At 43.5% G+C, this 14,133-nt stretch overlaps 1 protein-coding gene across 2 annotated transcripts in view; it reads left to right on the top strand.

Annotated features, from left to right (window-relative positions):
- ITGA6 (integrin subunit alpha 6) overlaps nucleotides 1-14,133 on the top strand; it is an 87,762-nt gene that overhangs the window by 29,669 nt on the left and 43,960 nt on the right. For both annotated transcript variants that reach the window (XM_005202341.5, NM_001109981.2), the window contains exons 2-3: nucleotides 11,582-11,706; nucleotides 13,076-13,155. In XM_005202341.5, the coding sequence (XP_005202398.1) occupies nucleotides 11,582-11,706; nucleotides 13,076-13,155 (205 nt within the window). The remainder of the gene's footprint in view (nucleotides 1-11,581; nucleotides 11,707-13,075; nucleotides 13,156-14,133) is intronic.

Raw genomic sequence — 14,133 nt, 5'->3', positions numbered from 1 at the left:
TAAGAAGCCTAGTGTAAACGGGTTGAAAGTGAGGGAGAAGGTAACCCCCGAGTGTGCTCTTCACATAGACGTAGCCTCAGCAAAAGCATTTTAGGATGCTGTTCCAAAGTCAAGTTCTTGGTGTGTGTGTACAATTCAGTATGAAAGAGACTGTTTAGATTTCCTGCTCTGATAGGCAGAATAATGCCTACAGAGTCTGTGTCCTCAACACCACCCCCCGCCACCACCACCACCCCAACCTGTGACTGCGTTAAATGGCAAAGGGGAATTCAAGTTGCAGATGGATTAAAGTTGCTAATCAGCTGATTTAAGATCAGCGAGATTGTTCTGGATTATCCAGGCGGGCCCAGTGTGATCACAGGGATCCTTACAGATGTGGAAGAGGGAGGGAGGCAGGAAAGGGATCTGAAGGTGCTTTGCTGCTAACCTCCCAGATGGAAGAAGGAGCTGCGAGCCAAGGAGTACAGGCAACCTTAGAAGCTGGCGGGGCAAGGAAATCTCATCTTCAGAAAGTTGTCAACACCTTGATTTTTTTTTTTTAAGTCCAATGACACCCATTCTAGACTCCTCAACTATGGGAACTGTAAGATAAGAAATCTGTTTCAAGCCACTTAAGTTGGTGGTAACTTGTATAGCAGCCACAGAAAACTAACAAACCTCAACTCAAGGTCTTGTTATAGATGGCTGTTGCCACCAGGTTGCTTAGTAGTAATGACCTCTGATACTTTCTTTGCCATCAGGGCAGTGGAGAGTGGCTCTTACACTCTCACCTGGAGGGGGTTGGACTGTGGTCCTTCTTCAGTGAGTACTTGTGCACCCCCATGTGCCAGCACCTGCTCCAGGAGCTTGGGATGGGTCTCTGGGTCAAAAACAGCAAGATTTGTGCCCTCATCGAGATGCATTCTAGGTGCCTCATGCCCCTGACCTATGTGAGGGCAGAGACTTTGTGTCCAGACACTCAGCCAGGCAGAGGGTCACTGCTACATGATTGTGAATAGCAGTGACTTCCCTGGAAAAAGACCGGTTTGTTTCCTATTTGACTACTTCTTGGAAGGCTAGAGTTTTAGCCAACATACTTATACTTAGTTTTCAGGTTGTTTGGAAATGATTCTTTAGGACTAATAGTACATGTTTAATACAATAATATTTGCTAGTGCACAGCTGACTGCTGCTGGATGTCAATTCTTGTGAGTGCAGAGTTCTCGCATATATTTTTAGATCTCCAAATAACCAGTCATCACAAAAAGAATAGTTTGTTTTATGACTTTAATAACATATATGATATACACTTTGTTTGGAAAGCCTAACAAGGGGGTTAGTCTGATGATTGACTGATTCTCTAGTTGAGACTGATTGACTGATTCCAAAAGAGAGAGAAGCAGGCCCTCTCTCCTCTGAAGGAATTTGTTTCAGAGGCAGAGTTTAGATTAAAGCACAAGTAAGACTCAGTGCTTCCTGTTCTCTTCACCTGGTGGAGAAGGAAGGAGGGGAGGAACGGATAAAACTCGAGCAGTCTGGGCAGGTTACCAGGTTTGATGATGGTGGCCAGGGATGATGAGTGGGGTGTGGACGTTCCCTGTTTATCACCGGTCCTTGGCAGAGGAGGGACAGTGCTTCTGTTGGTGGACACCTGGAGATTGAGTCTGGCCAGAAGAGGGGCTCTCAGAAGGCCAGTGGAGCTTTGGTGACCAGACAAGCTGTTCTCGGGTAGCCTGGTCACATGGGGATTGACTGTAGGGCCTCCCAGGCCAAAATAAACTCCCTGGTAGCTGTGTGACTGTGGCCAAACCCAGCCACACAGTTAGACTGTCAGGGATAGCATTATTAAATTCAGGCTGTTGCATCAGTCAGGTTCCATTGCTCTCCTTGTATCTGAGGCTGGGAGGACTGTATAATTTGTCTACCAAACTGGGACATTTTTGAGAATAAAAGGGGCCCAGGTCCCCAGGTGTGAGTCAGGCGTGTGCTGGGGAAACCTGCACCTTGTCAGCCCAGCTAAGGGCAGGAAGCTTTAACCACTTTGTGGACACGCTGACCAAAAATGACTCACTACAGTGTGGCCTCTGTGTGGAAGGGCCTAGACCTTTCAGAGGAGGAGAAGGTATGACCTGGGGCCTTTTGTAAGATGCCTGTCCGCTACAGAGAGCTCTCCAACTTGGGGGTTTTAGAGCTGTTCTCTGTATATCCTTAAATATAAGGCAAAATCTATTTTTTATCCCCAAATTATGCCACCTTATATTTGAGCCCTTATAAAAATCATTCTCTTATGAGAGCTGCACTCTTGATTACTTTACTTGAGCGACAAATTTTTGTTTGCCGAAAACACAGTAGCCCAAAGGGACCGCAATCAGTTATAATTGTGGGTGCTGATAGAGGTTAATTTTTTTTAATATTTAAGTAAAATATGTTGATTTCAAAAGGCAAAGAAGTTTAGCTCACATTTAGTAATAATTCTCAGGATTTGACACCATAATTGCAAGTCTTAGATGTGGTTATAAACTTGAAAATGTCCTAGAAATGCTTTGAAAAAACTGGTTAGACAGTGCCTTCAGAAAGTAATGTCAAAGCAGCTTTTGGAGTTTGAATACAATTAATTGCTTCATGAAATAAAACTATTAAATGAATATTAAATAAAATGTTATTCAAAACCTTTGTATAAATGATCAAATGTCAGTGGACTGTTTCATCTACATTCATAAAGACATAAATATACAAACTGATTAAAAAAGGATTTTTCCCCCCCCATGCATGGAGTCTTATGAGGCATCCTTGGTATTTGAGGTGTGGCAGTTATAATAGAGATGGTGTGGTAATAGCTGGGAGAAGGACATTCATCTTCTAATTACAAGGACTCTAGGCTGGGTGAAAAATCTGATTCCTTCAGATTCCTTCAAAAATGATTGGATTTTGATTTATGGTTTCAGATGGCTGACTAGGTGTGCAGGTTCCCCTGCAGGCTCCTCAAGGCTCCGTGATGGCTGCGAGATTATTACTAAAGGCAGAAAGCAGATTGGGATCTGACTTATGACTTCCCAAGGGAGGGAGCCACACTCACGGGTGTATCCTGCAGGGGCCACCCTGTGTCCACCCTGAGACCCCTCAGCTGCGGCAGGGACTGGGAGTGAGGGGTGGATCTGGAGGTGAAGGTCTGAAGGCTGGACCGCAGGTGCCAGGTAACACCTTCATTCCCGTCTCTCTTGAGTGTGGAATGCTGGCAGTTAACACTCTAGCAAAACAAAACATAGTACTTTTTTTGAGGGGGAAAGGGGATGGAAATGCTGACAGGTACATGTTTTACAAAGCTTAAATGATTATGTCTCAGAGATAAGAATGGACTCTTGTAAACGTAAGTGACACAGTTATGGTATTTGAAAAACAGCTAAGGAAAGCTAGGTTTCCTTAGTGTGAATGCTGGCACCCTAGGAATTCAGCCTTCTTCCTCTGGCTTTGGGGCTTCCCAGATGGCACTAGTGGTAAAGAACTTGCCTGCCAATGCAGGAGACACGTGCTCCATCCCTGGGTTGGGAAGACCCCATGGAGGAGGGCATGGCAACCCACTCCAGTACTCTTGCCTGGAGAATCCCATGAACAGAGGAGCCTAGCAGGCTACAGTCCATAGGGGTGCAAAGAGTCGGACACAACTTAAGCGACTTAGCACACCTCTAGCATTGAAGATGGGTTTTCAGTCATGACAGCAGGTCCCTACTCACTCAGCCTAAAGTGACTCCTCTGTCAGCAGGCCCCACCCAGAACTCCCTTTCAGAATTCCTGATCGAGGTGAGACGGAGCCAAAAACTGACCTTTTTTAGACAAGAGCAGAGCAAGGGAAACAAGGATTATCAGACATGTGATGAGAGCTGGCAGCATAAAAGGGAATGCCTGAAGTAAACCAGAAGGAAAATTGGAAGAAAATCCAGAAGCAGAAAGAACAGAGGGGGAAAAACCCTTCTAGGTAAAATGTTTAGAATTTTGAGGATATGTTAATTCACAAAATAAGAATAGGGTGCATTGTTATGTGAAAGGCACAATCCATCAAAGAGCTTTTGGACACTACAAATTTAATTGCTGAAACTTAAAAATTAGAAATACTAGAAAATTAAATCTCAGAACTATAAAGAGGGAAGGAAAGGGTAAAGATTAATCCAGGAGGTCCGACACCTGACTAGCTAACAGAGGTTCCAGAGAGAATAGAAAATGGAATGAGTGACATGATGGATGCACCATGAGAATTCTCTGGAACTTGACGTCCTAGCTCTGTAGATTGAAAGAAGCCACACAGCACATGGTGAGTAAGTAATGGTTCAACATAGGTACTGTTGTTGTGCTGTTTGGAATGCCTCGGATAAAATGCAGAGCCTAAAAGTCGCCTTTAAGAAATGAAAATAGGACTTAACGTCAGAATTTTCATTGACAACACTGGATTCTAGAATAAATTAGAGCACTAATGTCAAGGTTCTGAAGAATGTGTTGTCCAACCTAGATCCTACACCCAAGCTCTCAGTCAAGAGCAGAGCAAAATAACATTTCTGAATATGCAGCGACTCAGTTTACCCATCATGTACTGTTCTTTAGGATGACATTTAAGAAAATCAAAAGAGGAAAACATGAGCTCCTAGGTCAAAGGAGACCAACTTGAGAGGGCAATGAAAGGAAGGGCTAGGATGACCCCGTATAATGGCCAGAGATGACTCTGACCTTGCTTCTAGAAGAACACTCAGGAGCTCCAAGGGCCCTGAGGAGGACATCTGAGCAAAGACAGCTCCTGACTTCCACCCAAGGTATGACTGGGAGCTTAGAAACCATAGAGGTTGGAATGGAAGCAAACAACGGAAGGGGAAATAAAGGTCATGAGAATGCCAAGGAAAGCAGAAGTCGTGGTCCAAATGTCAGGCACACCAAACAATTGATAGAATGTAAGGAAAGCAAGTCTGCGTGACCTTGATGCTAGGAACAATACCCTTGGGGGCCAACAGCTTTTCTCAAATTTTATTTATATTTTCCTTTGGCTGCACAGACACTTTGTTGCAGCAGCACAGGCTTCTCTGGTTGTGTGTGTTCTAGGGCGTAGGTTCAAGAGCTGTGGAGTCTTATCCACTGGACCGCCAGGGACATCCCCAAGAGCTTCTGATGGTCGTGCCTGATAGAGAGTAACTTCAACGCTGTTTGGTTCAGCACTGAATAACATTTACCTGGCTATAGAAAAGAACAGGTGACCAAACTGGTTACAACACAAAATGTAAATGGGAATGGTTCTGATAATAGTGTAAAAATAGGATTTAGAGAAACCAAGAGGAAAGTTGGGGAAACAGTGCAGATAGCATCATATTCTTAACTGGGGAATGGAAAATTTTTTTTGTCAAAAGTTGATGAAGGGTAAACAAAAGTTAAAATACATTACTTGAAACATAAAGGGTAGCAAATAGAAGAAATAATGTAGTTATTAAACATAGGAGGGAAAGTAGCTCATAGTTTAAGCTCTCTCTTTTTCCTATTGTGGCATCAACAGTTAATTGCCTAAAACTGATAAATTGAGAAATAAATGTATCAGCATAATATCTAGAGTTACAGAGTTTTTTAAAAAATCCAGAATTAAAAAGGAGTTTGCCCGGAGAGTAGGGTCTTGGGATGAATGTGGAATCTGTTGCTCTCTACTATAAATTCTTTCATTTTTATTTCTTGCCATTTGTCATTATTACTGTTAAAAATTAAGGACTGAACTCGAAGATGGGCTAAATGTAGAGGTGACAGTTGAATTCTTAATGTCATCTTCTAATTTAAGGCTTAATTTGGACAAACTAAGAAGGCTGTGTTTTAAGTTAAGCAATAATAGTGTCCTTGTTCTAATGAAGCAGTATTTCACATTTCCTGGGACAAAGTTGCATAGCTAGAGACAGAATCTTTAATCCTTGAGGAAATGAATTAGTGCCAAAAACAATGAAGCAAAGCTGCTATTGTCCTTAGAGTTTTAAAAGTACCCCAGTGTTGAGAACTTTTGATTGCTTTATTAATAGTTATGCAAAAGTATACCGACTCTATTTGGGAGAGAACTTGACTATAGGAAACAGGAGTAAGGCTTATTTGAAGTTTGAAATAATTTTGTGATTAGCATGATAGGGTCCTGGATCTTTGTGCCAAGAATTTTGATCTAGACTCCAAAGACCTGAATTTATGTTACTGCCACAGTTGTGTAGTTTGACATTGTATTTCAGTATTTCAAATTTTATTTCTCATCTTTAAAGATGATGTGGCTTTGCACATTTTGAGTTTTGTATCTTACAGGTAGGTTTCCAATATGTTAGAATCCCAAGGTGGTTTTTATGTCAGTACAGCTTGAAAACAGTGGAGGTGATCATCTACTGGCCCTGTGGAAAGCAATTTGGGAAGTAATTTTTCTTGTTCATTTTGGTGTCTAAAACAATCTAAGTTCAAACTCAGACTCTTGCCCTTCCTTGATTACAGTTTTTCTTTTGACCTGATAAGGGAATAGGTTTCTTGGACCGTGTTCTGTTAATTTCCACCATTTCCCTTTGAAGGCCATAACTTTTAGGTCCCTTGATCCCTGTCACTCTGAATGTGAGTTGCTACCGTACTTCTGAATTCTTCTACTCATCCTGGGTGGGTCAGTAAGAAGAGCAGCCACTGCTGCTGCTGCTGCTTAAAGGAAAATGAACGGCCTGGCAGCTGCTGCCTGGGTCCTAGGAGTTGCTGTGGGGCATCCAGGCAATGCCCAGACTGCCTGCTGCTCACTAAAACCAGCTTCACAGGGGGCAAAAAAGTAGGATTTGAGCAGAAAGTGGATTTGGATGCGGCCCGAGTCTTCCCCCCAGATTCAAGCTGCCCCTCCTAGAGCTGCACTTGCTGTGCTATCCCAGGAGCTGGCTGGTTCTGATTGGCTTAGGCCAGTGCCCAGGTCCTAAAAGACTTAATTAGGAAGTAGAGGGGTCGCACCAGGCCAATGTCATTGACTGGGTACATACAGCTCTGTTTTCATTTCTTTGTCCTTGCCAGGCATAGCCTTAGCGAATGGGTTGTGATCTTTTGTGACGAAGGCTGGTTCTAAGCAGAAATCAGAATTTGCTTAGTTCCTGAACAAACAAGGGCAACTTTACCTTGAGGATTAAGACACCTGTCTGTTGTTGACTTTGATGCGGGGGAGGGGGGGTACCAGGTTCTTCCATCAAAGTGCTTCCTTACCTTTTCTAGGACTCTGATATTATCTGACTGAGCTCCACCTGCCCTCCCCTTTGTTTTCCTGATTTTCCTCTAAGTGTGGGTTTCACGGAATGGGGTGCAGTTAGAGCAGGGACCTGGGAGAAAGGACAGGGCTGGGAACACAGGAGACAATGTGACAACTGTTTTCCAGAGGCACGTTTCTCTCGTTGTGTCAAGTTCTCTTTTCCTTCCGTGTTGTCCCCCCACCCCAAAATCTTCTATAGGAGCTTGGCATTTATAGCACAAGGGAAATTTTTGCTGCCACAGCTCCTATAACCAGCCAGCAAACTGGAGTTGAAGGGCCAGTCTGTCATGCTTGTGTGTTAGAGGGTCAGGGAAACTGGAAATCTGCAGGTACCTAGAGGCAGAAGTCCTCCCAGGTAGCTGGGGGGTGGGGGTGGGGTCGTGGCCGGAAGGAGCTGGAGGGAGCAGCTTGATCTGAAGGATTGTCTGTGTAAATGGAACAATCTCCGCAGCATTGTCAACAACAGGAAACCCGGAAGCACGTGTTGGGCTAAAGGGTTGGCGGAAGCCAGCCTGCTCGGCAGGTGCGCCTCTGTGGCCCTTTGCACCAGAACCTGGAGCTCTACAGACCAGGATGCCCATCCCCTTCTTGTTGCATCGCCGATTCTTATGCCTCCATTAACTCTGGCTCCTTCCCTGTCAGCCTTTGCACGTGCTATGCCCCTCACCGGGCCACCTCCAGCTCCTGACATCTCTAGGTGACACTTCCTTGGGGCAGATTTAGCGCCCTCTGGACCAGGCACAGCACTCTGCCCCACCGTGGCATGGCTTCTACCTCCCTGCAATTTAAAGATAATGGATCTGGCTTCCGCAGGGCCAGGGTTGGGCAAGGACAGGGGGCAATTCTTACTCATCCTAGGAGGCTCTTAAATGTTTGTGGAATGAATAAACGAAGGAATCAGCAAGGCCGGTCAACTGGAAATAACAAGCCCAATACCTGCCTTTGGGGTAGCTTGCCAGGCTCCTTGGGCGGGGATGAGGAGAGGAAGTGGTCAGAGAAGATACACTGTAATAACCTTGGAACTCCTGGCCTGCTCTTTCCCGCCTTTTCCTTGGAGTCATCATTACCTTTATAGGAAATCTCCTCCGGACCTTCACCCCACCCAGCTGCAAAAATGCTCCGCCTTCCCTCACACTTTCTGAATTGGTCTTAAATCTGTCAGGAAAGGAAACCGGTTTTGTTTCAGTGTTTCACTTGTGTAGGTTTTGCCCTTCCAGCTGGACTGTAAACACCTGAAAAATCCTGGGTTTTATTTCCTAGGAAGCAATTTAAAGGAATGGAGAGAACATGGCTCCAAAGTAGTTTTTTCCCTGACTCTCAGCTACCTAGGAGACCTTAGGGGAGAGTACTTGCCCTCCTCCCAAAAGCCTCTGTTTGCTCATCTGTAGAGTTAGAGGGCTGAACACATTCTCCAGTGCTTCCAGTGCCCACATGCTGTGCTTCTGACCCCAGCAGTTTGCTTATCCCTCCCAGTACCTGGACAGGGTTCCGTCTTCACCCTTGCTGAGTCACTGAACTTGTTCACTCACAGGGTCTAGGCTAGTTGACCTTGCAGCTCTTGGTCTCAATCCTTGGGATCAAGCAAGGATGATGTTAACGAAATAGGTGTGGGATAGCAGCCCTTGGCCTTGCTCTGCCCAGAGGTCCTGCCCAGTGTCTCTTCCAGTTCTGTACCTTGGAGTGTGCCACTTCATCCTGTAAATGCTGGACAGATTGGAGGTAGAGGCTGATGGTGCTGCCATCCGAGGGGCTGGGGGGAAGGATGGTGCTAGGGCTCCGGGTTCACATGTGAGTGAGTCTGCCAGTGTTCTGTAAGGTCTGCTTCACTGGCTCTCCCTGGCAGAGTCTGGCAGCCCTCTCTCTTTTCTCAGTGCATTTTTATTCCTTGTACCTACTGCACTGCATTGGTTTTAAAAGAAAGTATGTTAAATCCTTTATTGGGATCATAGCAAAGACAAAAGCAATAAGGCCTGTCTGTCATTGAGCTGGGAGAGGGTGGTATAATTATTTGTCTTAGTTTTTGTTATTTGCATCTGAGAGTTACGAGTTTCTTGAAGGCCAGGATTGGCTTTTCTGTTTTGGGAGTTGGCTGTTGGTTTACATTTGTGTTCCCAGCCGTTTTTCCCAGCTCTAGCCTGGTTGCTCTTTCAGCTCTGTTTCTCTCTGTCCAGTGTCTGGTGTATATCCTTTTCTCTTTATTTCTTTTCCTTGTTGTCAGTTAGCCAGACCCCAAAGACTGTAAAACTGATGGTAATTAAGATATTAGCAACCGAAAGACCTAAACAGATGTTTCTACAAAGAAGACATAGAGATGGCCAATCTCAACATTGGTCATTACTAGAGAAATGCAAATCAAAACCACAATGAGATGTCACCTCACACTTGTCGGAATGGCCATCATTAAAAAGTCTACAAACAATAAATGCTAGAGAGGGTGTGGAGAAAAGGAAACCGCTCTTGCACTGTTGGTGGGAATGTAAATTGATATAGTCCCTATGGAAGATGGTATGGAGATTCCTTAAAAAACTAGGAATAAAACCAGCATATGACCCAGCAATCCCACTTCTAGGCATAAACCCTGCGGAAACCAGGGCTGAAAAAGGCACATGTATCCCATTGTTCATTTGTTCATTGTAGCACTATTTACAATAGCTAGAACATGGAAGCAACCTAGATGCCCATTGACACATGAATGGATAAAGAAGTTGTGGTACATATACACAATGGAATATTACTTAGCTATAAAAAGGAACACATTTGAGTCACTTCTGATGAGGTGGATGAACCTAGAACCTATCATACAAAGTGAAGTGAGTCAGAAAGAGAAAGATAAACATCGTATTCTAATGCACATATACGAAATCTAGAAAAATGGTACTGAAGAATTTATTTACAGGACAGCAGTGGAGAAACAGACATAGAGAATAGACTATGGACATGGGGAGAGGGGAGGAGAGAGTGAGATGTATGGAAAGAGTAACATGGAAACTTACGTTACCATATGTAAAATAGGTAGCCAACAGAATTTGCTGTATGGCTCAGGAAACTCAAAAGCAGCTCTCTATCAACCTAGAGGGGTGGGATGGGGAGGGAGATGGGAGGGGGGTTCAACAGGGAGGGGATATATGTATACCCATGGCTGATTCATGTTGAGGTTTGACAGAAAACAACAAAATTCTGTAAAGCAATTATCCTTCAATTAAAAAATAAAGGCATTAGCAAAAGAACACAGCAGAAAGATAGTGGATCTTTAAAGATCCCATTGGCTGAGAAGCAGTCAGCTTTTAAGGATTGTGGGTTTAGCTTAGAATCCTGTCTTACTGGAGGTGGCAAGAACCGTGAGGTGGGAGGGGAGAGGGAACATTGTGGTGCCTACTGCATAGAAGGTACTCTCAGACCATCTCTGAATCCTTGGTGGAGACTGATTGGATGATAGAAGAGCTTGTCAAGATGACCAAGTACCAGAAAGTGAGAATTGATGCAGAAAGAGGCTACAAAACAGTGATTCAGTCGAGTTGTGTCTCGGGCAAAGATTTGGTTCCAAATCTAAATTGTTAAAAGGTAAACTGAGGCATATTAAAAACTTGACAAGTTTATTTGAGCAGAAATCAGTGCAAACCTAGCAGTGTCGAACCAGCAGGAGCAGGGAAAGACACAGAAAGTAAGGACAGTAAGGAAGCAAAGCGAGGAAATGATTCGATTGGCTTACCGTCTGGGTGCGCCTGTTTGTGATCGGTTGCCCTTGGGTTTGGTTTTGTAACCTTGAGACATTTACAGGCTGGGATTTCAGTTTGCTTCCATAGGCTGCCATAGCCTTAGACCCACCTCAGTCCAGTGGCCACCTGGTTTAATCAACTAAACAGTATATAAACTGGAAACCTGGGGGATATTCAAAAATTACCTTTGAACCCCGCGCCCCCACCCTAAGAAGACACTGTTAGAAACAGACGTATTATCATTTCAGTTTAATGTGACCATTTTTCTCCCCCAGTGAGGGAGTGTTTGTTTTGTCTGAGTTCCTTGTGATGTCCTTGGCTTAGGTGTAGGGGGCAAGCTCTGTGGAAAGTGTCTTCTAAAACACCAGACTCGTGCCCGGCAGCGAGCTGCTGATACTGTGAGAGACGGGCGTATCTTTCACCTGTTTCAACAACCCCTCTTCTTGTGCTTTACTTGCATCTTTGTTTGTGTGCCACGGGCTCTGCCTTTGTTCTCTCTCACCACCTAAACTGGCAGAGAATTAGGCGGCTTTTTGACAAGAGAATAATTCCAGTATCTCTTGGCTCTGTCTCTAAATGTTAAATGCATATTCAGCTCAAATCTCCAAATTCTCTGTTTCGTCAACAGATTGCTCGTGGGGGCTCCCCGTGCAGTGGCCCTTCCACTGCAGAAGGCCAACAGAACAGGAGGCTTGTACAGCTGCGACATCACCTCCCGGGGGCCGTGCACGCGAATTGAATTTGATAACGACGGTGTGTTCTGTGCTTGCTCAGTGTTCCTTTGGCCAACCCACTTGGCCTTTCCAAGAGGAAGGAAAGAGGGGGACAAGCATTTATTCTTGGAGAGGAGGCCTCTCTTAATTGCATGGGCCTTGACTGTTTCTTGCTTGCCCTGAAAACATTTACTTTTTAAGTCACTTTGGCTGCCCTGTTTTTGCTGTCTCCCCAACCCTGGTTTCCAAACTGGTATGGTGTATTGATATTGCCACCTAGTGATGTGTTGAGGTTCTACAGGAGACTGTTGAAAAATGGTTCAGAAAATTGAATGTGTATCCTGTACTCAGCAGCCAAAAGTTCTCATTTGCTGTTAAAATATTAGGGAGAAAGGCTGTTAAATATAAGATCTCTCTAAAATGAGAGCTGGACGACATGGATAAAATTTCCCTACTGTCTCAGATAGAGGCTTGTTTTGTATAGACTGTGTGGTAGGCAGAGCAATTGGTGTCCTGAGAAGCTGCAGCCAAGCCTAACTTGGCATTCTTGGTCGACGCAGATTTGCAGCTTCATGTTTATGTTCTTCTCTTGTTTGTTTTTTGTTTTTTTAATCTTTTTAGCAACAATTTTTTTTAACTGATTGGAAAATAATATATGTTAATTGTGAGAAATCTGTAAATAACATTGAACTATAAAGAAAGAAACCCAAACCCACAGATAATGTAGAGATAATCCCTATTTATTTAACATTTTGGCATTTTTCCTTCTGCCTACCTAAAGTTGTTTAATTTTGATCTTTTCATAATGATTCAAAATTGAACATCATGCCTGCCTTCTCATTAAGGAAGGCAAAATTTTGGATGTAGGGTTATACAGTAGGCTCAAACTGATGCTGAAGAGCACACGGTGAGATTTTTGGTTTCCCTCTTTCCTTTTTGGAAGGAGGAGGTAAAAATAAATATATCACTTTACTTTTTTTCATCAATAGAAAGATAGAAAGTGGATCTGAGGCCTTGTTTTCCCATCTCCAGTAAAGAAAAGCAAAGTTCATGCTATTAGGTAACACATTTGAGGGTATGCAGAGAAGTAACTCCCTTTTTGTTAGTTTGGAGGGTCTTTTCTGTACTTGGGACTCTGGGTGTCAGAAGGTGAGGGGCCACCAGGTAGAATTATATATTTTATGTAAAGAATTTGGTGAAACATTCATACCAATAACCACTCACCTGTTTTCTTAAGATGGAAAGTAATTTTTATGGATTGAGTAACTGTACTTACTAAGTACTTAGACTTAGAATCAAGGCAGTTTAGAAGCTGTTTCTTACATTTTTGCTCATTAATTGGTTCATGGCCTGTTGCAGTAGCTTTGAAGTCCTAGCTGTGTGTGTGACCTATGCTGCTTTCTCCGCAGCTGACCCTTCATCGGAAAGCAAGGAAGATCAGTGGATGGGAGTCACTGTCCAAAGCCAGGGTCCAGGCGGCAAAGTTGTGGTAAGTATAGAGAGATGTGTCCATTCCGCGCTGAGTGCCTGTTGTGTGCTAGTGCTGGGCTTATAGCAGTGAACAGAGCAGACAGCTTCCGCCTGCCTAGAGTGTACATTCTAGAAAACTGACTGCTATACAGCAGGAATTGATGTCAAGAGGAAATCAAACCATTACTTTTTCTGTGATTCCTGATTTACTTTGAAACGGCTCTACAAGCTGCTTTTCCTTATAACGTTTAGATCCAAAAACCTTACTTAAAAGCCTTTACAGAATGTCCCTACAACTTTAGGTGGTCTTGAAAAAGCAAAGCAAAACCGTACATGGTTTTTGTCCTAGGAACTATGCAGCTATTATAGATGAGTTACAAAAATATGGGACTGGTCATGCAAAGTAAGGATCAGATCATTTTAAACTCTTTATTTTCTGGGCTACTTCAGATAGAAGTGGTAGCCGAGAAAAAAGGGTTGTTCGATGGAATGTGTTAGGTGGCCTTGGAAGTGCCAGACTGGATCACGATGAAATTTCCGTCTCTTTCAAAATCTGGTTGCTGTAACAAATTTGTGTAGAATTTTGAGAAAAATGAGAATTTTACCAAGTATTGAATTTTTACATCTGAGAAGATGCATTATAGGACATTGACTTGGACATTGTAAAGTATTTTCAGCCTGTGTTATATGGAGGGTGGCCATGAATACCCATATGTGAAAATTAGAGTTTATTTAGTCTCTCCTGGCAGTATGATTTTTCTCTGCCTTTTTAAAAGGCTTCTCTCTGCCTTTGAAAATAAACTTAATCTCAGAGTTTAAAGAATAAGTTAAGATAGGATTGATTATGAGGAAATAGTATGGATAAAAGGAAAATGCCTTTGTTTTAGCCCAATTCCTGTGAAAATATGTCCACCACGATTTCTCTCCCCTGGAACATGTTCCTTCTTTTCATGAATACACACAAGGTTTATGTAGCCACTAAAAGCCAATTAAATTG

Source organism: Bos taurus, chromosome 2 (genome assembly GCF_002263795.3).
Source record: "Bos taurus isolate L1 Dominette 01449 registration number 42190680 breed Hereford chromosome 2, ARS-UCD2.0, whole genome shotgun sequence".
Taxonomy (NCBI): Eukaryota; Metazoa; Chordata; class Mammalia; order Artiodactyla; family Bovidae; genus Bos; species Bos taurus.
Note: the sequence above shows the minus strand (reverse complement) of the source record. Positions and strands in the feature narration are given on the sequence as shown.